The sequence below is a fragment of the Colias philodice genome, chromosome 18, assembly GCF_061535455.1.
Source record: "Colias philodice isolate Cphi_HAF_F1 chromosome 18, ilColPhil1 Martin Lab GWU primary, whole genome shotgun sequence".
In the NCBI taxonomy this organism is placed as follows: domain Eukaryota; kingdom Metazoa; phylum Arthropoda; class Insecta; order Lepidoptera; family Pieridae; genus Colias; species Colias philodice.
In genome coordinates, this window is record NC_143103.1 from 9,226,308 (window position 1) to 9,254,301 (window position 27,994).

At 33.1% G+C, this 27,994-nt stretch overlaps 4 protein-coding genes across 5 annotated transcripts in view; all 4 read right to left on the reverse strand.

The window, feature by feature from the left end:
- Hrd3 (HMG-coA reductase degradation 3) overlaps window positions 1-27,994 on the reverse strand; it is a 215,875-nt gene that overhangs the window by 61,501 nt on the left and 126,380 nt on the right. The gene's annotated exons all lie outside the window — the stretch shown is intronic.
- Window positions 651-10,922, reverse strand: LOC149480680 (uncharacterized). The gene is made up of 6 exons (XM_089706934.1): window positions 10,800-10,922; window positions 10,550-10,729; window positions 8,343-8,441; window positions 7,086-7,249; window positions 3,463-3,809; window positions 651-3,127 (listed from the first exon to the last, which is right to left on the reverse strand). The coding sequence occupies exons 2-6, from the start codon at window positions 10,689-10,691 to the stop codon at window positions 2,965-2,967; spliced, it is 915 nt and encodes a 304-aa protein (XP_089563060.1). The 5' UTR covers window positions 10,692-10,729; window positions 10,800-10,922; the 3' UTR covers window positions 651-2,964.
- The window catches only part of LOC149480681 (cyclin-dependent kinase-like 4), a 29,418-nt gene continuing 14,636 nt past the window's right edge, over window positions 13,213-27,994 (reverse strand). The window contains exons 5-9 of the mRNA XM_089706722.1: window positions 17,478-17,585; window positions 15,603-15,745; window positions 15,301-15,396; window positions 14,516-14,647; window positions 13,213-13,350 (exon numbers count right to left, since the gene is read on the reverse strand). Of these exons, the coding sequence (XP_089562848.1) occupies window positions 13,249-13,350; window positions 14,516-14,647; window positions 15,301-15,396; window positions 15,603-15,745; window positions 17,478-17,585 (581 nt within the window). The 3' untranslated portion in view covers window positions 13,213-13,248. The remainder of the gene's footprint in view (window positions 13,351-14,515; window positions 14,648-15,300; window positions 15,397-15,602; window positions 15,746-17,477; window positions 17,586-27,994) is intronic.
- On the reverse strand, window positions 25,645-27,615 carry LOC149480682 (uncharacterized). Of its 2 annotated transcripts, XM_089706725.1 has the most exons (7): window positions 27,596-27,615; window positions 27,307-27,505; window positions 27,030-27,215; window positions 26,869-26,946; window positions 26,725-26,787; window positions 26,466-26,646; window positions 25,645-25,895 (listed from the first exon to the last, which is right to left on the reverse strand). In XM_089706725.1, exons 1-7 carry the CDS (start codon window positions 27,598-27,600, stop codon window positions 25,645-25,647), a joined length of 963 nt encoding a protein of 320 aa, XP_089562851.1. In that variant the 5' UTR covers window positions 27,601-27,615. The 2 variants fall into 2 exon arrangements, with proteins under 2 accessions (XP_089562851.1, XP_089562852.1); XM_089706726.1 differs by lacking the exon at window positions 27,030-27,215.

The following is a 27,994-nucleotide window of genomic DNA, read 5'->3' on the forward strand; positions in this document are numbered from 1 at the left end:
TAGATGTGTGCTATGAACGGTCGCTAGTGAAATAGCTATGTGCAGAGCGCATACTACCGATGCATCGCTAACATAGTTTCACAGCTATTTCATTTTCACAGCACAACTACATAGCACATCTCTGCTGGAAAATCATCCTAATTCTCATCCACAATGTTGTTCAAGACGACATTTTCTATTGCAAAAATATATAAGTGTAACACGTAACAACGAATAACGATATTTAGTTTTAAGTACAAGTAATAACTAGGTACACTGTGAGTTTGGATCAAACTAGGGACAGGGAGTTTTTTCATTTTATGTGTTGTAGCTATCCTTATAAACTACGTGTGTAGGTTGTAAGATTACGATGGTGTCTTATCATTAAAACTTGCTGACTATCACGCCACATGACGTGCCATTTTGTAAAGCTACTCAGTCGGAATCAGTTTAAAATAATTTTAGGTAATTGGCGAACTTTTACTTGTATGGATTCCGTATGATATTTACACTGGCATAGTAAGCAACAATAATTAGGCCAGGTATATTTTGTTAGATCTGTGAAAACGCTGATATCCATAATATAATTTATTTGATATTTTGTGCAGTATAATCATTTTTCAAAAAGGATAAAACCAATAAGGGAATAGGAAGAGAAATAAAAAGCGATATTCTTTTACATTTTATTGCAAGAAATAATCTGTACAATCTATGAAAAAATATTGTATCACAAAAGGACGTTATGTCGAAGGCACTACAGTACATTCGTCCGAGGGATCGTAACACCTACATTAGTTTACGTACACATACATTCAGTACACTTTAGTATAAATAATTGACCCCTAGAACTTAGAACTAATCAAAGTGATTGTCAAAAAATAAACTAATCAACAATACTTGATAAACATTAAAGTCAAATCCCACAGTAATACTTGCAGTCTTTGATTTCGTTGTGACTACCAGCATTAAATAACAATATTTATATTAATAATAATAGCTATTTACAATATTCGATGAAAATATAATTAAAATTCGAATAGGAATGCTCTGCGCAGAGCTATAACATTAACACCTAACACCGTGCGGCAAATACAGTGGCTACAGCTTAGTTATGTCGAGATATGGCTGCAGACTTATAGAGTGCAAATAAATAACGACGTAAATATAAATCGAGTCACACATTATCTAGCAGAATCTGTCAAAAACCACACAACCATAAGCACAGACTAAAAAATGGCCCCTACAATAAATTATTTATACAAGCTTGTACAAATTTACAAGCCATTGTGATTTTTAATCTGTCCTTACACTTGAGAACTGTCAAAATGAGATCATTGTGACTATTGCCATTGCCACCATATTTATAAATAAAAAAGCACGTGCACCATAGACAATACAAAACGAAAAAAAGCTAATCAAAAATAAACAAAAGCTATGTATCTGAACGATACTAAATAACGTAATATTATGCAGTTCATACAATGGCATAAGCTTGAAGTGTTCAGGTACACTCAAACCTTTGATTTTGCAAAACCAAATTGTAGTCAATCTTACTCTAACATTGCTTACTTATATAGAGAGGCAAATCTCGTATTTTAATGATGGCAAGAATGGTGGATAATTTGTTAGTGTATAGCCTCATATTGCCATTTTTAAATTTGAAATGAGGAAAAATACTTAGCTGCCTAATTTTTCATAAACACTATATGAAATATAATTGATCATTTAAAAATTAGCACCACAATATTTAATTATGGAACAGGGTAATTTAGAATTTTATCTTAGCGTATATTTCCCCATTTCAAATTAAATTTTCCATTTAAAAATCATTTCGTCAATAATTAATTATAAAATCGTAGACGTCTGAAGAATTATTTCACATAATAAATTACCTAACAATTAAATCTCTAATAATAGGTAACATCATTTCTATAAATATTTTTGTCATTTTTTTTATATTTTTCTAATTATCATCTTTAAAGGCACAATAATTCGTTATAAACACGTAAATAATTATTTAAATATATTTCAAGGTAAATAGCAAAATATCTGATTTATTTAAATAATAATATGGTAAATTGTTACCATTATACATGAGTATTAAAATATTTTGAATGAAATATAATTATATAAATCATTCGAATACCTATGGAAATCTTTAGTAAAAGATACGTGTTTAGGACAATAATGCCATTTTTTGTTTCAACAAATTTTGTAGGTTAGTCACCACAAATCGTACATAACCACTATATAATATACCAATGGTATATATTTTAAAATGTGTGTTAAATTTACGATATACATATTTTGTAAATTCTTAACTCAAACTTTATGTTATCGAGACACTTTGTGTATAAAAAATATAGAACAAATGTTATTTTTATATGAAGGACTATTGAATTAAGCCCCTCATGAATGAAAATCTTTAAAAAAATAGTCATTATTATTCTAAACACGTCTTCAGTTCGGAATAAGTCGAGACAAAATATTTAAGAATTCGGCGCGTAGTAGCATAGCTAGTAATTGATAAATGAACACAATCCAAATCTAAAAGAGCATTTTATTTCATAGAAATAAGATGTTTTTTGATCTCCTACTAAAATGGCAAGAAAATTGAAATCTTAGCTTCTTACTTTAAAATCAGTTCATTACCCTGTCCTTTTAAAATACGCAATAACTTAACATTTATCAATTAATAGCTTGCCACTTAACTTCTTTGTCTGTTTGTATGTTTGCATCTACAGACTATAGGCGTCTGTTTTACACATCTTACATAAGACAATTTTTTCTATTTGTATGTACGCACCTAGTGAAAGGATAGACTGCACCTCGAATACCAGATATGTTGTGTAGCATTTCTGTCAATTTGTTCAATAATAGAATTTTTACAGGAGATATCCCCCCTTTTCTCCTCCCCCTTGCTCTTACATCTCCCCCCTCCTTTTGGAGCAAAGCCTTCTCCTACCCCTTTCAGCAGTTTACCCCCTACTGACTCAACCCAAAGATCTTGAGCGCATTGAAAGCAGTGGCAAGTGCTACATCCTCCGGTTTCTCACCGCGGAAGCCAGCCACAAGTTCCACTATAGCTGGCAACGCGCAAGGCTCGTTGCGTTGGAACGTGCAGTAGCGGTTCACGAAGTTCATCGATCTGTGGGGAAATAAAAAATAAGAATTAATCAATTACTAAATGTGCTTTATAGTTGCAAACAATTTAAAAAAAGGCAACAAGCGAGAAGGGGACTATAGGCATGCGGCATTTGATTCAAAACTTTTATGAGTTGTATGTTATAAAATGGAAAATACATATAAGTACTTGTTGAAGTTTTTCTAGATAAAAATTTTGTTTGGAAAGGATTCTTATCCTCAAAAGAAAGGATCTTATTGGAATAAAATTAAAGTATTGATGAATCTTGTACCAGCGAATTTGTAAAATATGACCATACATGACATACCAATAAGCAATCGTAAGATATAATAACCCACCTCTCAGTGAGCGAATCCTTGACGTGCAGCGGCAGTTTCGAGGCCCTCATGTTCGGATACATGAACGGGGAATCAGTCTCGACCAATAGCTTATCTAACGGCAGAATCCTCTCTGATAAAAGCCTCCTGATGCCTCCATCGGACTTGTCCTTACAAATATACCCTGTAATGCCCAAATAGAAGCCCTTCTCTATATATCTGATGCCCTGTTCGACTGTTCCCGTGAACGAGTGTATCACTACAGGCGGTAGTTTATTGGCAAATTCGTCCAGGATTGCGATAAGGTCGTCTTGGGCCTCTTTTTCGTGCACGAAGAGCGGTTTTCGCAGTTCGCACGCGATTTCAACCTGGAAGTATATATTGGATTATGTTAAATAGACTGTTTGATAAATAGAATACATCAAAATATGAAAACTAGTACACAAACAGACATTGTCTTACACAGATCAATGGAATAACTAGAGAAACTTCCGTTATCGATTGAAGCTGGGTTACTTGCGTTACTTGTTTGTAATTAGAAGTTAGGCCGAAAGTACTAATACATATTTGTACAATGTACTAATATATTAGAGACCTAATTAAGGCTTCGGTCTCGACAGAATATGGAGCCAAAATAATGTGTTCATAAAATTTTGTACCTGCATTTTAATTTTAGAAAAGCAAACATTAATGTTTTCATCATCATTTGTCCTTCAAGGAAAGTCAATACACCTTAAAATGGAAACTTTTGCGCGCTATTTCTGGCCCGTTACCCCCTATCAATATAAAGTTTCAGTTTATAACATCAAAGCGATACGTGAAGGCCGCGGGTAACCGCTGCTATAATAAAACTTTACCTTGAAAATTCTACTGAGATACGACAATTAGCACGTACAAAGTAAATTGGAGTTGGTACATGATAATAGACCTTTGATCAACTCTTTGATCAATAAGCTAGATAGAAGGACATATAGACAAGATTCTTTAAATCTTTGAAACTTACTAGACGACACCCGTTGTACGTTGACGAAAACGTTGTAATTTTGACGATTAATCTATTTATTCTCTAAAACACAACATTAATCGATATGGCAATTTATGGTATAATTGATGCAGATAGATATTTCAGAGACTGTCTATAAACAGACAAAACGAAAATTGGTGTTATTTTGGATATATTATCCTAAATTAGACATAAAATTATACTATAATGCATGTAGGTATCTATTTTTAAACAAAAGGGATTAATTTTATCTTCCATTTTAATCACACTACACACCCTTATTCCGCGTAAAGATAAGATTGTAAACAACAACACGAAACAATACATTTTAACACATACTTCTATAGCCTTCATGAATAATTTACGCACGATATAACAATAATTAGTGCCCCTAATTACAAATAGGCCACTAAATTGTAATTTGATAGCCTAGACCATTCTAATAATAACTAGTTACGTACTACGACCCAGGTGTAGGCTTAGCCTTGCGAGACACGGCTAAATTTAGACTATATTTAACCCGCGACATTGTTCGTGCTCCTTTGTTATAGCAAGATGACCTGCTAATATAATCTTGGCAATCTTATTGAATTGGGTCAGACAAATGTACATAACAAGCAAAAAAACTGAGCGAATGCCTTTTGACAATAATTTGTTTGTGTGATTGACTCAAAAAAATATTTTTTTGTCTGCTACACTAAAAAACAAGCATATAAATCAATTATGATCATGGATTTTCTATTTAAAAATTTACGTTGAGTCACTGAAACTCAGCTTAAAATATAAATAGTATTTTTGGGATCGTAAGTGGTCTATCGATTCTGAGTTTTTTCCTGTGTTATGACTAAGATCTAAAATCTAAATGCAATGATGACAACATACATTCTGGTGTGAGTGAACCTCGAAAGAAATACTCATTGGGTAGAGTTAAATTTTCCAAAAAAAACAAATCACATTAAATTTTTCAAATCGGATCAGTAGTTCCTGGGATTAGCACGTTCAAACAAACAAACTCTTCAGCTTTATAGAATTAGCATAGATATAGTTATTAGAATACCTACAATCTTATAAAATCACATTCCAAGCCGATACACTCATCCTTCCAAACATTCCGAGACGCACATGTAGGTGCTGCTCAATGTCCAATTATCCTGTTTATTTCGGGTCACCTGAGTCTGCTATCGGATGTATTTATTAAGTATTTATCACTTGAAGATCTTCGAGGAAATTGCATTTAAAGTGTTTGTTACTTTAATCTATAGCATGTTTGATAAAGAGGCAGTTTCTTGAAAATAAAAATGATAAAATTGTTATTGAAAAAAAACCAAGAGTCCGATTGGATAAACACTCTTGAAGACATAAAATAGGCAATAAAATCAATCAGTGTTTCACTTGCACAGTTGAAATTAATTCAACTATACCTCGAAATAAATCCTACAACTTTACAAGCTATAAATTTATACCAATACAAGCTAATTTACGCTGCATTTCAAAGGAATAAACATACATAATTATAATACAATAACACCTACATATTATGTGTGTTAAAATACAGAAGGATTGCTCTACCTACTGATGAAATCGGGTAATAACAAACTAAATTCACCACGCGGCTTTGCTTGCAAAAGTATATATTATTATCTATATTTCATTTTCACTTAAAACAGATTGACATAACTTTACACATAACAAATTTTAATATTAATGTGATTAATATCAAAATTAATAAGAGCATTGTGCCGAGCACACGTCTCAGAAGTAAAACTTCTTTGACAAGATTCAAAGATACCAAAATCGCCGCCTTACTCCATGACGTGACAGTATTGCCATGAGGAGACTTTGAAATTTTACTTTTACTAACTAGAAGTTTCACTTCAATTAGAATTCCTAATTCTCTTCATTTACCCCCATAAACTGCGGACCAAAACTCGTCAAATAAAAACCAACTACGAATCAAATATACTCTCTCTACATAAAACCAAACATAATCTACAAAACACATCTTGTACATCTTGTCTTTAACCTTAACAAGAGCAAGTCTAATTTTATCTTACGATTTTCACGGCCGGAAACTTTCATTATAACACACGAGGGGTTTTTGAACCCGTTAGCGTCTTGCTACCATCGTTATCGTATACCCGATACCGGATATACGTACGTTAATTCGGGAAGATGTGTTATTAATGTGTTAGAGTAATTTAGGGTGTTAAGGAAAGTAAGAAGTTGTTATATTAATAAGCTAGTCTGCGTTTATTATTTTGCGAAAAGAAAGTTTCCCATTATGGATGAATATTTTTAAGTTTTTCAATCTTAACCTACAATACTACGCGAAATCCATTGAATTGTTTTTTTGTTCATGTAAAATACTTTTAACACGAAAAAACCACACAAATACCTAATAAATAAACACAATCTCTAAAAATAAAACATATTAAAAAAAACACAATTTCCTCGGCACAAAAAGCGCTTTGCCCAAAAATCACTACCGCTTATACCACGCACCTGCCGCTTAAACCCGTCCCGTTGCACGGGTGGCTCAAAGAAATCTTTCCTATATACCTATTTAGCAATCATAGTAACTTCACCAACGAGCGCAAAAAAGCGATTTCCCCAAAACATCGCTACCGCTCATGCCACGTACCTGCCGTTTAAACGCGTCCCGTTGCACACGTGGCTCGCTAAAGTCCTTGCTATAGTTGAGACCGCACTCGCCGACCGCGACGCACTCGGGCGCCGCTGCTGTCGCTTGTAACTCAGACCAGAGCTCTTCGTCCACCATAGATTTGGCGTCGTGCGGGTGTACACCTAGTTTTTTATATTGTTTATTACATATTTTTCGTTGTCACTACACATTATAAAACAAAGTCAGTTCAGTTCCCGCTGTCTGTCTGTCCCTATGCATGCTTTGGATTGAGCATATCTTTAAAACTATGATCGATGCGGGTTTTCTTAATAGAAAGATTGCTAATGCTTTTTTTAAGACAGAGCAGACGAAGGCACAGGGGGAAGCTATTAAAAATAGTCTGAATCTAAAAATCGTTTAGGTACTTTATTTTGTGCGTATTTATTATTTGAAACTACTCTGCCGTCGCTATCGCTTGTAACTCGGACCATAGCTTCTCGTCCATCATTGATTTAACGTCGTGCGGTATTTTAGTAATCTAATCCATGACTTTATATATTATTTTTACTATGTATTAATGCTAGATATAATACATTTTATGACTATGTTATCGCATATACTTCACTGCATACGAAATCGATTACCACGTTTCGTTTACGCAGTAATAAGTAGGATATATGTGTTAGATTGGTTCAGTTCATTTTAATAAACTATGAATAAAAACTTAAAAAGTTAAATATAAAAAGATTTTTCGTATTATTTTCACCATTTATAGAATTGTTTTTTCCCACAATTACTAATTTAAAATTGATGTTTGTTATTTCGATATATAAAAATTAGGTTGAAAGAACGAATCATTGAATATGTTTTTATTTATTTACATACAAGATTGCTACACATTTGAATTATCAAAGGCCCAAATACTCGAGCTATCTCGTGAGATAAACTAAATGCTGCAGGATTATCATATGCTGATAGTATCAATGCATGTCAGTAGATATTGATAATCCCTATTTTTATTTGGTTTAATTTATGAAGTATATGATAAAAAAATTATATTTCCTGCTATTTTTCAATGCAGTGCACCATCTTAATAGAATTTAAAATACAGAATACTGATAAAAAAATTGTTTTCAATTTAAAAATATTAATATTCAGACCTGATTCTAAATTTTTTTCTGTTTCATGAAAACATTTCAACTAAGCATTATGTATAACTTTTATACGAAAAAAACACATAAATTCAGTAACCAACCGAAAAATAAATAAACATACCTGCTGTCGAATATATTGTGCTGGGGTAGAGTCGAGTTAACCTAAGTGCTTCCTTGCTGCTCCTCACTGATGTGCCTGTGACCATTATCTTTTGGACACCTGGTTAAATGTACACAAAATACGTTAACATGTATTCCAATAACATAAATTCGAAAGCTATCTATCTCGTTATTTTGAACCAATACATATAATAAATATGTACCTTACAGGTAATAGATAAATTTACATATTTAATATCAGTGGCATATGGGGAAAATGTAAAATCTCATCCGATTACGCGAAGTTCATGGAAAAAGCCGAAAAAGAAACCTAGTCCTATTTGCTAGTCCGATAAACAAGCAATTTTGGAAATTCTTTCATCAATACAATGAAACTATATTCTCGAGAGACTTAGGCTTTAAAAGTTTAGTTTTTATTCCAGTCCAACCCAGACAGAGTCGGAGTCAATGACTAGTTTAGAATTAGCTATTTTTATATATCTACAATACAGGGCACAGGCACAACCCTTTCACTATTAAAATTAACAAGTTATTTTACAATACGAAACTTCATCACTGCATCCATCTATAAACTACCAAAAACCCTATAAAAATAGATACACTAATTCCTTAGACCTAAATAAAAATAGAAACAGCACAGTGACTTAGTTGTATAATACTTATTGCTAAGTAGGATAAAACTAAGTTATATACATTACACCACACAGTACAGAGATTATAATGATCCCATTATTGCGGTTGAATTACTTCATAACATTAGATATAATTTTTAAAGAAGCCAAACGGCCTTTCTCATGACTTATAGCAGTTGACATGACTTTGTAAATCTATACTAATATTATAAAGCTGAAGAGTTTGTTCGTTTGAACGCGCTAATCTCAGGAACTACTGGTCCGATTTTAAAAATTGTTTCGGCGTTAGATAGCCCATTTATTGAGGAAGGCTATAGGCTATATATCATCACGCTACGACCAACAGGAGTGGAGCCACGGGGTTAAACCGCGGTGAGCAGCTAGTTATGTTATATAGAGGATCAATTTTGTAATATAGACCAAAATCCTTCCTACTAATCTTAATACTATTATAAAGGTGAAAGTTTGTAAGTATGGATGTATGGATGTTTGTAACTCTTTCACGTAAAAACTACTGAACCAATTACAATGAAATTTAGCACACATATAGAGGGTAACTTGGATTAACACATAGGATACGTTTTATCCCGGAAATCCCACGGGAACGGGAACTATGCAGGTTTTCCTTTGAAAACGCGGGCGAAGCCGCGGGCGGAAATCTAGTATTATAAATGCGAAAATTTTGTGAGGATGGATGTATGAGTATGTTTGTTACTCTTTCACACAAATACTACTGAACTGATTACAATGAAATTTAGCACACATATAGAGGGTAACTTGGATTAACACATAGGATAGGTTTTATCCCGGAAATCTCACGAAAATGGGGACTATGCGGGTTTTTCTTTGAAAATGTGGGCTGAAAGCTAGTGTTTGTATATTTGTAATAGTAGATTAACTCTTTTTTAGTAAATGGTCATTAAAGTACTGTGCAATAGCAAATGGTACTTGTAATCAGAAAATATTTTATTTATCTGTTTGTTTCTTGTAATAACTGAAACAGATCATAATTAGACTTTGGAATTTGTTTATAAACTGTATGTGTAATATCTATATTAAATATGTGTAGAATAATATATTGATGATAATATATATGAATCAACTTCTTAGTAACCAGTCATAATAAACCAATTATGAGTAAAAGGGCACTTATTAATTAATTGATATATTTATGGTTTGAAAATATTATAAATTGGATAATTACAAAAAAAAATATATTCTTAACTTAACATTCTGATATTATATTAAACAGAAAATAATGCTTATAAAATAATAATATGATGTGGATATCACCTGATTGATGATACATACTGGAATGTTAAATTCCATTCTGCATGAATATGTATAAATTTATAGAGTGGAAAAACTAATAAATCTCAATGAAATATTGATATGATCGAATGTGAATTTCTAACTTTCAAGAAGCAACCTTCTTTGTAATATAAATAAATTAACGCAGGCATTCGGCACACGAATATCTAACCGGTGTAAATTAATGCACTGTTACGTCCTAACATATTTGCACGCGAGATTTTTGGCAACTATTTTTTATTTATTTTTTGTTTATAAATCGTACCTGCATCTTTTGCCCTTTGCACTACTGAATCCAGATCACGGCCGTATTTCTTGTTCGTCAAGTTTGCGCCAATGTCGATTACAATAAGATTCTCGTAACATCCCTTCAGTTCCTCGGAAATCTGGCATTCTTCAGACGTCATCCTTAATTTTGTATGAAGCTTATTGGTTTGGTGTTTACCTGAAAGAACGCATAATATTAGCGTAACAATAACTTAATGCATGTTTAAATACTTAAATAATATACTTACAATTTGTATCAAACACTCTTGCTTAATAAGCTTCCTAAATTTTTAATGACTAGTCGAAATGTACACCCTTTTACTGAAATGCCACCATGTTTTTGAGTTGATAGTTTGATCTTGACGTCGACGTTTAATTCATATTTGACATTTGTCATTGACAGCTGTAGGATACAGACTTAAAATTGTATAATTAGACTAAATATTTTTTTTTTTTTTACTTTCGACTAAATAATTGGTTCTTAATAGGAAGTAATCATGGTAAAATTGAGTGTAACTAATATTTTTCTATTTTATTAGTCACAACAAAATGTAGTAGTATAAAATATATTTTATTCAGTAAAGGCAAGTATAATAAAGCAATTTATAAACGAAAACCCAAATGACACATGACAATTGACATTAGCTGTAAACTGTTGTAATTTTGGTCCATTTTTGGTCACATTCTGCCAAAAGCCAAATAAAATATGGCAGAATTAAACTGATGTTTTTGTCTAAGGGTGTACTTGATTTTAACATACTTTTATTAAATAGTCGGCTTTCATGTGTAATAATATTGTGTAACAAAATATTAAAAACAATGTCAATGTAATATTTGTCTGTTGTCATTTGTCAAATGTGATCTGTCACCGAAAAAGATCGAGAAAAGCACGAAAAATAATAAATTTTGAAGATAGAAGAATAAAAGTATAAACATGTTCAACGTGAGGCAATTTGTTAACAAGAATCTCGTGGTCCTCATTATAATTCCACTGATCGCGGGAAGCCACTACGGCTGGATGAAATTACAGAATGTCGACGTTCTTGTACCACAGAAAGATAGGAAGAATTTACCAGCGGTATGTACATTTAGAAGTCGAAGCATGTGTTATGCGCTGGTTAAAACATAAACTCATAAATTATTAGAAACCTGTAAATAACCTTACACTTAACATCTGAGATTGTAGAGTCAAAAATACTGGAATATAAAAATAAACAGTCTGAATATATCAGTAAAATTATTATATAAATGGCTGTATTCATAATGAAAAATTTCAAATCTACCATAATATTAATTGAATTTCAAATACCATTTTGTAAGTATGTTATCTGAAACTGATGCACAGTAAAACCACAATTTTCTTTCATTCTTGTGAAGTTATTAAATTTAATTTAAATAATATAACAAAGTCTTATTAATCCATCAGGCCCCGAAATCACAGACACAATAGAAAATCTATTGTATCGCGGCCGGATCTGGCCGTTCGGGGCTCAATGGGTTAAACTTCTTTTTTCAAGTGGCAACTCCCGATCCCAGTGAGGACGGATTCTGCCAATTTATTAAACTTACCATACAGTATTGCAAACATCTACATAATATTATGTTTTGACTTATTAAACTGATTTTCTTTTTACTATTTCCAGATTTTCCGAGAATAAGAATGTATGAAGAGGTTGTAAATATGTGATGGAAGATATTGTTAAACTACCTATTAGATAATATTTTATGCTGTTAGAAAAGGTATAAGTAAATTAATTTTTCTTAACAGTTGTTTAATTGACTGTGAAGTATAAATAAAATGGTTTGTAATTAATCAGCGTTTCTTTTATTAATTTGAAATCATTATTCCTGTTTCAAATTATTACTCTAACTAGCGGTCCGCCCCGGCTTCGCCCGTGGTACATATGAAAAATAGATGTTGGCCGATTCTCAGACTTACCCGATATGCACAGAAAATTTCATGAGAATCGGTCCACCCGTTTCGGAGGAGTATGCAGACTAACATTGTGACACGAGAATTTTATATATAAGATATACTTTAACAATAATTCATTCATTCCATAAAAAAGTGATTTTATAATAAGCAACATAATGTTAAAGAAAGACAATATATTACATAGTTTGTCTATAATTTCATTGTATGAAACGGCATTTTAGTTCAAAAATCTTGTGCATTATAGTCTTCTCAAATGAAAAAAATAGAATCTGCTCTTTTTAACAAGCAATCTTAATATATATAAATCTTGTGTCACAATGTTTGTCCTCAATGGACTCCTAAACCACTTAACCGATTATAATAAAATTCGCACACCATGTGCAGTTCGATCCAACTTGAGAGATAGGATAGTTTAAACATGTAGGTACCAAGGGCGAAGTCGGGGCAGACCGCTAGTATTATTATAAAATGGTATAATGGTAAAAAATCAAGATGCTGATTTATTTAAGAATCAGCTGTGTTAACTGTAAAGTATGTATTTAACATTTTTATGTGAAACTACAAATATATGAATTCACAAACTCAAACATTTATTTATTCAATTAGACTTCTTTTAGAAGCACTTTCGAATCGTCATTACATATTTTTAACATTTACAACCTATCAGGAAAGTACAATCCTAAACATTGATAATATGAGGGTAGTTGTTAAATAAAACAAACAAATAGCAATAAACATTTAATTTAACGTCGCGGTGCTAGTCATATGGTGGGGAGGTGGCCTCGGGCCTCCATCTCTGTCTTCTTCTTGGGCTGGGATCGCTCGTTCACAATCAGCTGAGGTAGCAGTGGGGATGATTGTACCTGTGTTTTTAGTAGTTAAATTACTTTAAGACTCTTATTTTTAAACCCTCATACAAAGCCTATGATAACCTATAGCCTACATTGGGAATGGCCTAAGATCCGAATATAAGTCGAAATGCAACGGCGTGATAATAGAATGAGACCAATTTTATAATAAATTTAGTGTATTAAAAAATGTATTAAAAATGGGTTGACTGGGAAAATCCTGGACAGGATATTTCGACTTATATTCGGATCTGGGCTGATGATGAATGTTATTATTTAGAAAAAAAAAAGACGTGTGGCTGCCTGCCGCGGTAAAGCTATTGCATGCTATGCCATCAAGCCACACCTCCGCGCCCGCCGGAGTGGGGAGCGTGAGGTTTTTCGTTACGGAATTTCTGGATTCGGTCCCCTTGCTCAAGGCCCGCGATAGAAGCTATGCAATAGCTTAAAAATTAAATATAAGATTAGAGGAATGTTTCTAAGTTATTTAATAGCAAAAAATACATATTAAATTTTACTTCAGTAAGTGTACAATTTCTATTGCTACAGTGGGAAAAATGTTTGCTGAAAACAGTTTATTCAAAATATAAATAAGACTTATGCATCAATATTTTACTTATACTAAGTACTTTGTAATTAAGGATAACAATTTTTTACAAGACAATGAATACACTTGAAACTGAATAGATCATCCTAAAATACAAACTACCTTCAAATATTGCTTATAATTTGTATCAAATAAATGAGGGTACCTCAAAAAGTGAACTCATTTCCCTTTACTTTTCTTGGACAAAGCAGTGCTATCAGATATGTGTGTAGATGTCTCTTCATACAACGCTCGAGATCTTTCATTGAAATTTTGCTGTTTTGATAAAATATTTTATAAAATCTCTTTTTAATTAAGTAGGTAATTATTTTGTTTGTTTGTTAATAGTGACAAAGTGGTTTCGTGATGGATAAAATAGTGAAAGACGATATTATATCCTAATTATTCGTGACATTTGAATGGATAAATAGTGAACATATATAAAACTGATTTTAAATAGGATGAATCAAAAACGATTTTATTACTAGAACAGAGTTTTACCTAAAACGCACACAATATAATAGTACACAATATAAATATCTTTCCCCAAATCCCATCAAAACCTCTCCTGTCATTAACTACACACATACAAACCTGCGCCCTCCGGATTCGCTCGTACTCATCATGGTCAGAGGAAGGTAAGGTAAATAGAAAGTTCTCGAAGATCGGATGCCGTAGTAATTGTTCGCACGTCCACCGCATCAAGGGGTCTTTGTCCAGGCATTTCTGGAAGCCCAGAAACTTCTATAGACTATATTTGTATCGTGTATAATAGGATAGGAAGTCGTTATTTTCAAATTACAATAAATAGCTTCCTATAGAGTATAGACGATAAAATTTATTTATTAGATTTATGCGTGAAACAATAATATATATATAGCCAGTTGATATATGAATGAAATAAACATCCGCGCAATAAAACATTGCTAGAAAATTAGCAACTCTTGAAAGATGGCGCGGGATATTCCTAAGTACTTGTGTATTTAGAAAAGGTAGAACTAAATTTATCAATAAGGTGTGTTCTTTTGTGTGATGGTCTATCGGGTTACCATGATGACTGAAAGCAGTATTAAATATTTATTCTAGTATGGAAAATTAATGGCAGTGATAATTATAAGAGTCGTCTAGCGCCATTTCCGCAATGGAAATAATAATGCTCTAGGACACCGTGAATTAGATCAACATGTCACCCTCTAATCCCTGTAGGAAAAATTGTGGGCGGGATAATTAAAAATATATATCAGATTTAATAAGAGTAGTTATCTATAGGTACTTACATAAAAATCTATTTTATGAATTAGTTTTAATTTAAAGTAATTATATAAATAGGGATATAATGAGATTTATTTTTATCATTAAATAGGCTTTATAGTTCTCACCTGCAAAAAGTCTAAAATCAGTTCATTATTCGCGTATCGTGGTGGTATTTTCTTTTCTAGCGGCTCGAAGTTAGTCGGTTCTGGTAATGCCAATCCCTGAAAATTCATAATAAGGGCCAATTAAACAAAGGTACTTATTTATCCATACCACTACTACCACTAGTAACCTACTAACTACCATATAAAACTATTAACTACCACTAAACTATAGAAAGTTAATTAAGCAGGTAGGTAGGTATCTCAAACGAAAGTACACACAGACATAAAAAAAATCAATACTAGTCCTACTTGACAAAAGTTACCTGGAAAAACGAGTTTTGCGAGAAAATCGTCATATGCCGTGGCAGCAGATCTCCAAGGGTCTTCCTAATTAGATATAATTGGTCTAGATCACTTTTTCCCGGCCACAACGCCTCGCTGGAGAGGAGCTCAGCGAACACGCAGCCTGGAAAGGTCTAGAATGTTTAGGCGGCAATCGAACGTCCTAGAAGCTTTTAGGCGCCAAATATTTAGCGCAAAAAAACAAGTTATATACAGGCCCGCTTAGTGTACTGTCTGTCTTTTTATATCAAACTAAATTTGATAAAAACGCTACCCTAGCCTAACCGCTACATTCATAAACAATACCGCGAAAATTAGCTACATGTACCTAACAGTATAAATAGTTTTTACTTCGACTAAGGTAACTTTCAGGGGAATGATGGCCTACTTTATCATAAAAGATATAAAACTTTTAAATACCTAGTTACAGGTAAATCTAGGATACCTAAATCGAGCTAGAAACGAGGTTAATATGCTACAAGATTAGCCGCTTGGCCCAAACTCTCTCCATTAATTTATGTTAAGTAACCCCTTTGAACTTGCGCATAAAATGGGGCAAGTAGGTAAAAAGAATTAAATTGCTTACTAGAATGCAGAAATAGTGAAGAATAAAGGTAGGTAGATGTATAAAAAAATGGATGGAGATATAGATGGACTAGGTTCCTTAAATAAATAATCAAACATACTGCAAATAATGCTCCAATTTGATACAGGTATCTCGTAAGAATCATATTGAAATTATTAAAATTTAAACTACATAAAATCAAATTTGTAATATTATGAACTTGTCAAATGTTATTTTCAACTTTACAGGCAGGCATTAACACAACGTAAATAATACAAAAAATAAAGAATATTTCCAGACTCCCAGGAGAACTTTTAAGAATATATTTTTTAACTCCCACTGATATTCCGAGAATTCTTCTAAAAGCTCTTGATCTCCTGCAGTGTTTGAATTTAGCTTCTTATATTGTTTCATTTTTAATACCTACGGCATAATTATAACAAAATCTATCTGTTATAACTAACAGTAGGGAATGTAGAATTTAGTTAACTATTATCGAAAGTGTTGTAATACACCTTCAGCACACTAACTTCGATAAATTTTCTTGTTTTAATCGTAAAACCGATTTAAACTGATTGGATTTACCATTGTATAACAAAGAAAGTGCCTAATCAGTTTTTGTGAAAATATATCTACAAAAACATAATTGAGACAAATCTATTTAAAAAATTATTTTGCCATCTTTCCAACGGTAGGACACATTAATTACACGATAATGACAATATACAAAGCAAAACAATAAAAACACCATAAAAGCTCATATCCTTAAATATTATTTATAAATAATAACTCGGAAAAAGCTTTTTTTATACGGCAACATTAACATTTCAAGTACATCAAACATGAATCACGGAAGAAATTGCAGTGAGAACAAAGAAATTACAGGCACATCTCTGTACCATCCTTACCCTAAAGGTTAACCAGTATAAGACGTTGAACCGAACAAAGGTAAATATAAAATAACGGAGTAAGGAGTTTATATTTTGAGCTTTATGCCATAAAAGGCTACTTGGTACTTGTGGGTTCATAATATTATGAGTAACAATGAAAAATACTAGAACATGTTACGCCAGTAAAATAAAAGTAAGATAAAGGTGTAAGAAGTGATGCGTTTATGTCGTCCAAATATTTTTCTAAAAAATTATTTTTAGCAACTTTTTTTATTTTTTTTATTTGAGGGTGTAAAATTGGATAGGATCTTTTTAATCCTTTAAAATTACTCGCGTATAAAGCATTTTAATGCTATAAAACAAAAACTACATAGATAAGTTAATAATATAATATCTCTCACCAATAGCCCAAACGTCCACAGGCGTGCTATACATGGTGTCGCCGACCAGCAGTTCTGGAGCTCTATACCACCTGGTGGCCACGTAGTCCGTATAGCTCTCACCTGGACCTGGACATGTTGGTGGAATACTTTTTAGAATTAATTTGATATTTTTGTTTATAAATATAATTTTTTAAGGAATAGAAAAAAATCGATCACGATTCACGACGCGGAATTCGAAATAATAGATGGCGTGGAGACACCCCAAGGGGGTGGCGAAAGACGTTCGAATCCTAACTCGTGATGGATTTTTTTTATATTCTTTAAATGTATTCTTGTTAGAATGTCCGAAAGTATTTAGATAAACATGCACAATTTATAGACAGATAAAAATACCGACTCTATTTGGAAGTATGAATTAAGATAATTGTCAGTTCATATCATTTCATTGTTCCCAACGTCGTAATAACAATTAGACGAATAATATCACATTTCAAGTCTCATTTCCTGTAGGAACTTTACAGTCTAGACGAATAATATAAAATAAACCAATACTGGATTAACTAATATGGTGATAGGGAAGGATTTGAGATAGGTAACTAGGTAGGTATATGACTTTGTTCAGATCAATGCAATACCTTCAGCCTTCATAGTTATTTTTAATAGTTATTAAATTTTGTTAAATAGGTGAGGCTATAATAAAAATATGAATTCATAGCCAAGCATCGTCACCTTGTACAACGATAAAATTATAATATTATCCTGCAATTACATCTTCAGAAATAATGTTTGTAGAACCCGTAGATGGTATATCAAAGCCGATACTAATCTCACTGATGTTAGCAACCGTTATATCACTTATAAACGCATTAGGGTCATTCTAAAACCACATTCTAAGTAAAATAACTACTAAGACGCTCGACCTACTGAATTATATAGCCTACTTACTACTAAAGTATTTTTATTGATCAACATGAGCGTAGTCAAATTTATAAAATGATTTGAATAAAATCTCTTGATTCATTTAATATATGTATGTATTTAATCAATTCATATAAGTCATACCTAAATGAAATAAAGCAAAAAACAAAGTAATGTTTCCAATTAATTCGATACAATACTGTGATATAATACGGTTCTTACTAGTAATCGAAAGCTTATTGCAGGATCTTTCCCGTTGCCAAAAAGCTTAATTGAATAAATATATTGGTAATTTGGTAGTATAGTGGGTTTTATCTTAATCGTAATGTAAGCTATCTGTAGCTCTACCATATACCTCCTGCTTATATTTATTGCAAATATATTTATAGGGCATGTAATTTCGTTTTAAATGAGCAATATTTATAATAAGTATCTACTTAAACATTTATTTAGAACCGACTATACAAGACGTTATTTTTTTGTCCATAAACTAACTACAGAAGTTGAGTAACTTCCTTAGAATTCTTGACACAGACCTTAACCTTTTGTAGAATAAAAACAATCTTTGTACAAACTTTTATTGTTATTCTCCGATCAATCAAGTGCTTAGTAGGTACCTCTGTATTTATATTGAAACATTCAAACTGTTTATTCACGTTTTTAAAGACCTATACCTTAATCAATCAGCCAGTCAATTTTTTTCAGGCTTTAACCGTAGCCGATGCCTAGCTCTTTTTAATACTCGAGAATTCGTTCACGCAAACCGTTTTTCTAACTTTCTAGGGTCTTCGGTGAAAGGGTCCTGGCTGGATTCGGATTTCCTCTGCCTAAAAACGGACTATTGAATATTCAATGATTGAATATCCTATGTTCGATAGAGCTGCTCTCAGTGGAGGAATCGCGGGTATTATAAGAATTCATTAACAACTTATTGTTAAGTAATATAAGACATTAAGTAATTCAAGATTCTATGACTCATAAACCCAGACAACTCTGAAAGCAATTAAGTAGCAGTGTCAAGTTGCCATCAAACAAAAAAGAAACATAGCTTAAAAGCACTCAGCTGTGCCAAAAATAACCGCCATTAATCCACGTAACTGAACCGCTAGTCGTGACCTTGGCAATTTGCATTGGTGAAGGTCATGACGTCACAATGCAGGCGTTGTTCGCTAAATATGTAGGTACTATAGGTAGGTACCTAATTAAGTGCCATATCACACTAGCGGATTGCGAGCGGTTTCAAAGCGGAGCGGGTGCGCAACGAATACGTTGCGGGCGCGCAACGAACACGCCGCGGTTGCGCAGCGAATTCGTTGCGGACGCGTCATTTTGTATACTCTCGCACAAAAGCCAGCCCTTCCGCCTTGCCTAACTTCCATTCAATATTTCCATCGTTTCTGTAGCACTCAATTTTTTAACCGTACTGTGGAAATGCACTTACTTAACAGTTAACTAAAGATGTAATAACAACTGGAGTTGTTAAAAAAAGGTGCTATAAAATTGAATTACTAGGACTTTTAGAATGTACCATACATTCCAAAAGTATGTAACGACTGACCAGTATAATCTCTCCCATAGCAACGTATGTTATAAAGAGATTTTGTGAACCTAATTATGAGCAAAGTGATAGTGAGTTGCTGGTTGCTTGATAAAATTTTCTATTCACTGCTATTTATCTAATAATAAGATAGCCCTGTTTTAGTTAAGGAGCTTTAACATTTATTTCACTAATGAACTTTCTTAATGAGCAATTAAGTTATCTGATTGCATTTCGACCAAGATTTAATAGATAAAACAATACCCTAAACATTAACATGTTATGAAACTCGTAAAAAATAATGATCTCATAATTATTATACTATCACAAGTTATAAGTAACAACCAGCACGGATTCCATTTTGTTAATGAGTGTACATGACTGCGACGTAAACGTTGCGCATCTGCCACGCGTCCGCAACGAATTCGCTGCGCAACCGCAACGTATTCGTTGCGCACCCGCTCCGCTTTGAAACCGCTCGCAATCCGCTAGTGTGATATGTCACTAAGTCTAGATTTAGATTAGCGTACCTAGGTCTTGTACTAAAGGTCTTGTACTCTTGTCGGATGATGGATCGATTGACGGAGCTTATGGTTCATAGATTAAATTAAACTTAGAACTTCTAAGTTAGAAGTAACATTAAAGTTATTACCTACTACCTACTTGAAAAATTTTAGGTAAGTATGTATTCTATCACATTTTTAAATTCAACTGTTATTAATTATGCCAATCCAACACGACATCGATTTTGTGTATTTCCGACCACTAGGTAGGTACTCAGCGCTTTTTAGTGCAAATCTAAGAATAGGTATGTTTTTCTTTATCCTTTTCTTATATATCTCATTCCATATCCTGCATATTATGATAAGTAACTTTTTTCTTTCTAACTGTCTATTTAGTATGTTATTACAAAAAAATGTGTGCGTGTACACACGTAAGAAGTGAAACTTCTTTATGACCTTATTTTTCAAAAAATAATTTACTATATGCAACTTTAAAGAAATACGTCGAATCACGCGTGGTAGGGATAAGTCATAAGAAAAAGATGGCGCGTAACGAAAAAATGTAGTCTATCTCTATGGTTACACCTTAAGGGTTACACTCAATTTTTTTCCAACCCCGATAAAGAAGTTTCACTTCAAAAATCTCTAGTATATAACTGTATCTACGCCTGTGTCTATATCTATGTATCTTTAGCTAGGTAGGTACCTGATATGAGCCTAACCTAACTGATAGCACCTAAACAAGATTTACCTTAATCCAAGATGATCATCTCACACATACATTTCGCAAATCCCCTGATGAGATATTTTCATAACACCCATTAATACACACTTATGTTGTAAAGAACATTAAAATATCGTAACATGTAGGTCGCTGTGTTGTGATTTCTTTTCATAAATTACGATTTGTGTATGACATAAAGATGAGCAAACATTTTTTTAAGTAGCAGTTTAAATAATACTTTATGATCTGCCAATTACATAAGAGATGGGGATAATAATTATTACGCTTCTTAAATCTTAAATGTGTATCTACTTTCAAAATTGTAAGATTCTAATCTGTGAAAGCTAATAACTATAATGAACTCTATATTTTTTTGAAATGCCATCTAAATCCCAAAACTTCTTAAAAGCATTTCATTATTTAAGTTATTATTTTATATTTACATTTATTATATTTAACCTTTCCTTGCTTATAATGAAGAGGGACAAGTAGAGGAGAGTTTATTATAAACTAACACTGACATATACTTAATTACAATAATTTACATAATAATATACACATTATAATTTAAAATTTTGTCCATAATATTATAAAACATATTACGATTTCGATAGAACTTTACACGGTTCCCTAAGTTGAAGTAGGTAAATGTAAGTCATTTGAGTCTTTGACAAACTGAACAAAATTTCACTGATACCACCTATACTTGTTAGAGATACTTGTACATACTTGTGATAAAATAGATAGATAGATATATAGATAATTCTTTATTGCTCACACACAAGATTTAAAATACAGTTTATCAAAGCAAAAACTCAACCTGTATTGTTTTATAATAAGTAATTCCTTTGTAGATATTATACCTAATTATGCAGCGACTAAAGACATGTAGATATAATTCTCAAAAATCCACGTGGCCGAATAAAAGCAGGTTTTCCAATAAATAGAGCAGAAGTATAACGCTAGTCATAAATCGTAGCCCAGTGGAAAGTAGACGGGAAGTGTAGATTGCAATCCGCTCTTATCGCCGATCGGCCTTACTTATATAGGCTACCTGCCTTATAATATTATCGTTATGGGTTATTTTAATGGGTGTTTTATGGTATTATAATAGGTATGAGTTATTACATGTGCATATGCACATGCATAATATACTGAGAAGAATTTTGTGTATGTTTGAAATTATTAAACTGGGAGCTAAACTTATAAAACATTCACGTTTTAAAATGTAATGTAGGTACCTGTTATTATAAATGATAGTATTTTGCTAGCTACAGTGACAACTATGTGGACAACTACACCAACCAATCCTAACAAAAAATCTAATATTACTAGCTCCAAATACGTCTTAAATACTTCGTAGAGAAATAGCTACAAAAACATAAATTTAATAGGTACTAGCTCTCCTCCTGACGTCCACTCCGAACGGAATCATGATGTGAACTGAGTATTCTGAGGAGCAGGAACCACCTGGGACGAGGAAAGGAAATGTAAAAGAGCGAAGATAGTTTCAAAATGGGCAAGTTAGGGGAAAAATCTTCTTCAATTTTATTTGTCAAAACTTTTCTTAGGAATCACATTGTCTTCTTTTTTGTACAGAATATCGTTTGTTTTGGCTTTCGGATGGTTGTATTACGGACTCAAGTGTCATTTACACTTGAACCTGCAATGCGAACCCAAAAATCCCAGCATCTAACATAATTTAAATCACTATTCAACATTACCATTCATACCAAACTTAATTCTACAAGGCAGCAATACAAAGTGATCATAAAGTTGAAATAGAATTGCAGCGTTTGCCATATTATGATCTCTGATGCTCTTGAAGCTGATCACGTTGCAGCAATTAGCTAGTTAGTTATTTACCCAAGGCAGAATGTTTAAATGTATTCTACCTGAGTCCTGCAGTGCTATTCTGTAAGGTTATTATAAAAACTCGAAAGCGGAATCCGCGGTGAGTTTTCGATTTCGTATTCTGTAAAACTCGACAGTACTAGTGGCGCCACATCGTCGAGAGCGGCGACGAGGCGAACTGTGCTAAGTGAGTATTTTGACGTTTATAGTATGAATTCGGCATTCTGTAAGGTAATTTTACACCTCGAACGTCGAGTTCGAGTATTTACAAATACGAATTCACCTGTCATCAATTCACTCGCCTATTAGGTGCCGAGTTCGTGAGTGAGTTAGTGGTTGTGGAACAAATTTGATACAAATTTTATATATTTTATTACTAAAATGGCGCGTTATTTTATATTAAGTGCTATAATACGAGAAGCTAATGCTGTGGATATAATAGAAAGTTGCCGGCAAAGTACCAGCATTCGGGAAATGCAAATTATTAATCGAAATAAAAATTTTGTTGAATGCTACCGTTTATCGGAAGAACTAGTTTCTCAAGTGATGGAAGACATTAAAGTTTTAGTTAAAAAACCTCAACGTCGACGAAGAGGATTAACTGCTAGAGTCAAGGTATGTATCTAAGTGCTTTATATGTGTATTCATAATGTCATGAAAAGTTACTGTTACAATAGTCATCGGTCCCGTGATTTCATCTGCGGAAGTCCCGATCCCGTGTGAATATTGGGATAACTTTCCCATAACTCTGTAAAACATTCCATTATGTAGGTAGGTAACATAACTTCCTCGCATAGAACATAGAACCACTAACGATAACGTCATCTAATCCCCGATTATTTTTTATGATGTCACCCTTTCAAGTGGTAGGTACTAGGTACCCTATGTTAAAGTCCAAAGTTTCTCTCCCTTACGGTTTCTTTAAAAACGTTTTGAGTTATTAACCGACTTTAATTATGGATGGTTTCCTTATCAGATTAAGTACCTTTTATTTTGATAGTTTCAAGAAATTTCATTCATTTTTTTCAGTTGTTATGTGCACTTTCTTTCTTTGCGACTGGGAGCTATCAAAGGATATGTGGAAAACACATAAATTCGTTTGTGTCGCAGCCATCAGCATCTCGTAGTATCCACGAGGTCATAGAAGCCCTAAGCCATCCAAGTATAGTAAAAAAATACATAAGATTTCCCCAAAATTCTGAAGAAAGACTGAGACTCAAAACAAGGTTTGTGTACCTACCTAAATAAACCTATCATGTTAATAAAATTTTTAATGTTTTTTTTATTTCTTATTGCAGATTCTATGAGAAATTCAGTATTCCTGGGGTAATAGGATGTGTAGATGGGACTTTTGTGACAATGGTGAGACCAACTTGCCATGAAGAACGATACTACTGTCGCAAAGGATATCATGCAAGAAATGTACAAATGGTAAGCCTGATATAATAATGTCTGTATACGCTTTCACACTTGAACCATAGAAAATCGATTTAATGAAAATATTTGAACCAATTCCATAGGATCATTAACTAAGCAGTATAAATCACAAGACGCTGCTAGTACCTATATTTTTTATAACATTCATTAGAACAGCCACATAAAAATAGTTGTAAAATAATTCTTTTTGCAGTTCACAGATGCAGATTTGAACATAATACATGTAGATGCAACATATGGCGGAGCGACTCACGACAGCCTTATTTTTAATAATTGCATCATTCGGGACCACCTCGAACAATTAGTACAAACAGGCGAATCTGTGTACTTGTTAGGTGAGTTACCTCTTAGCTAATTTATAAAGACGAATCTTTGTTTGTTTGTAAATATTTAACTCAAAAACTACTGGATTAATTCCTTCAAAAATTCTTTCATCATTAAAAAAACTACTTTATTTCTGAGTAATTTAGGCTTTATTACCGAAGTTCACGGAATTCATAAAAATTGGAGAGCAGGCGAAATCATTGAAAACTCCTAACTCCTAATAAAAATATAATTGTTGATGACAAAACATTTTATTTTTTTAACAATATTCATTGTTACAGGTGATTCTGGGTATCCGCAGCGTCAGTACCTAATGGTGCCAGTTCCAAATGCAGACGAGGGAACACCAGAACATCACTATAACCAGCTGCATGCTACTGCAAGAAACACCGTAGAAAGAACAATTGGGGTCCTTAAAGCCAGATTTAGATGCCTATTAGCACATAGAGTCCTACATTATGACCCCAACACGGTTTCGAAGATTGTAATAGCATGTTGCGTGCTTCACAATATTTGTAATCGTGCCGGCCTGCCAGCTCCAGCCATATTCAATTCAGAGATAGAGGTTGAGGCTGGTTTTCATAGGACCAGACAAAGTGTAGCTTCAAATGAGGATGTACCCAATGAAACTGCACTTGGTCAGCTATGTAGACAAAGATTGATAAATGAATTATGGAGGGCAAGGAACACGCGGTAATTGTAATTAATTCAATCAAAAATCAATGCAAATTATTTATTCCGGAAAATTATATTCATAGGTGTTAGTAACTCAATTAGGGCTTATAAACTAATGTTAGTAAATTAAGAAACTGTATGTAAAACCACAGATAATTTTTTACTACTAAAATAAGTTAAGAACTAATAAATGTATTTAAGTATAAAAGTATTTTATTTTTTTAAATTATCAGCTAATAATTTAAGACCTTCCCCGACGGCAATCAGGCCCTCTGCTATCATTCTGTTGGTCTCCCTTTGTGAGTTGACCATCACCTCCTGTAACTCACAGTAGCGACGGTCAATCTCAATCCGTTGCTCTTCCAAGCTAAGAAACCTTTCGGTAAAGGTTGTTAATTGAGATTGCCGCCTTTGTGATGGAGGTGATCGTCTTCTTTGCCGTTGTTGTGGACGACTCGATGACCCTGAAACGTAAAAATAAATATTAATTTATTATTATTTCCACCGGTGACGCATTTTTGACGAGTCTTCTGATGTTATTATTATTTCCTTAATTCATTATCAAGTATTATTTAGTTTTATTTGTATGTATTTCCAAATTTTTATTGTTGACTAGCTTTCCGCCCGCGGCTTCGCCCGCATTTTCAAAGAAAAACCCGTTCCCGTAAGATTTCCGGGAAAAAACCTATCCTATGTCCTTTCTCGTGTATCAGAAAGAAAGAAAGAAAGAAAGAAAATACATTTACACACAAAAATACAAGGCAAAAACAACAAAATAATTTACAATGAACAAAAACAATTAAATAAAAATTACAATTTATAAAAGAGGTAAATAGGTATGTATGGTCACGTTTGTACAAGTATAAAAAAAAAACATAGGTATCAAAATATCTCTATACCAAATTTCATGCAAATTGGTTCAGTAGTTAAGGCGTGATTGAGTAACAGACAGACAGACAGAGTTACTTTCGCATTTATAATATTATAGTATGGATTATAAATATTGTAAATAAATTCATAAATCTCATAATTACTTGTAGTACGACGTGGTGATGGACCCGCGACGTTCAATCGACGTCGAGCAGGAAAGTTGCCTGAGCCAGAGGGGGTAACTGCTTGCAGAGGGCTCGTTACCTCCGCTCTCGGTGGTGTATGAGCAGGGGAAGGTTCGGGATTCGGGATACAGTCAACATATTGCTGAATTAGTTGAGGTCTCTGAAAAAAAAACATAGTATTTCAAATACTGGAATCAATAAAAAAGTACCATTTTCATAATATCTTATTAATATATACCTCAGTATCTGCCATTCTAACATTTTCCATATTTATAGCAGTCTCATCCAAGACTTGGTATTCCTAGAACAATATAAGAAACATTTACTAATAAGTTGTTTATTTTTAAGTTATATTTTATTAATACACTAGGTATTTACTTACAATAGTTGTGGTTTCATTTATCATAGATGAAGTCAGCAATGTGGGGCTTTCGTTGGCATCAGTAAGGACGGGGATTTCCTAAAAAAAGAACATGACATTGAATAATTATATTTTACATATATACATGTATCGGATCAACAAAATCGATAACAATAGCTTACTTCAAATGGATTAATTTCCAAATGCCTATCACCAATTGCAAAACCTTCCCCGCCCATTAATGTGAGTATTTTCTCCTCCACCTTTGAAAGCTCCACCACCGATTCACATCCACCACCAGTCTTATTGCGTGCCCGGTATCTTAGGGCAGCTTTTTTCTTCACGGCACTCTTTTTGTCAGACCAATACTAAAGCAAAATTAAAAGTTTATTATTATGTAGGTAAGCCAGATATCTACACGGTATAAGATGAATAGTTTTCTATATGCCTATTGCCTACCTTTGTCCACTGTTTCCATGTTTTAGTGCAGCCTCCCAAGCTATTTAATTTGATAGTCAACTCCTCCCATGTTTTTCTAGCTTCGTCTCTAGCGCTCGGGACTTTTGAAAAACCCTTGGCTAAGCTAGGATGTTTGCCAAGATAGTCGACTAGATACTCTACTTGGGCACGGGAGGGATGAGACGACCTTTCCATGGAGCTACAATGTTTAAGATTTTAAGTTAAATATTTCAATAAGCTTGTTGTTTAAGATAATATTTTAGTTAAATACAAGAATCACATTACTCACCTCATAGTTGTTATTTTTGCAGTTTTCTCCTTTAAATAATTTATGCAACACGTTTAACACTGTAGGGGCTTGTTATATGCGGGTGTAATGAAAGAATGAAATAACTAGGCACAGGTTATATTAATATATTTCGTTAACTACATATATTTATCCGTATGTAATTAATATTCAACCTATGCGACCAACCCGCGTCCCGACAAGCCTGTAACAGTCAATGCATAGCACACAAACTGTTTATATACGATTTACCGTGTGAACCTGTGGTGTGAACTTTCTTAGTAGGTACTACACTTGAAATTCGATAACTCATAAATTGGCTTGTCGTCGCTACAACACCAATTACACAACAACTTAAGGGGGCGCATAAAGCAAAATAACCAATCTTCTATTAGATGATAC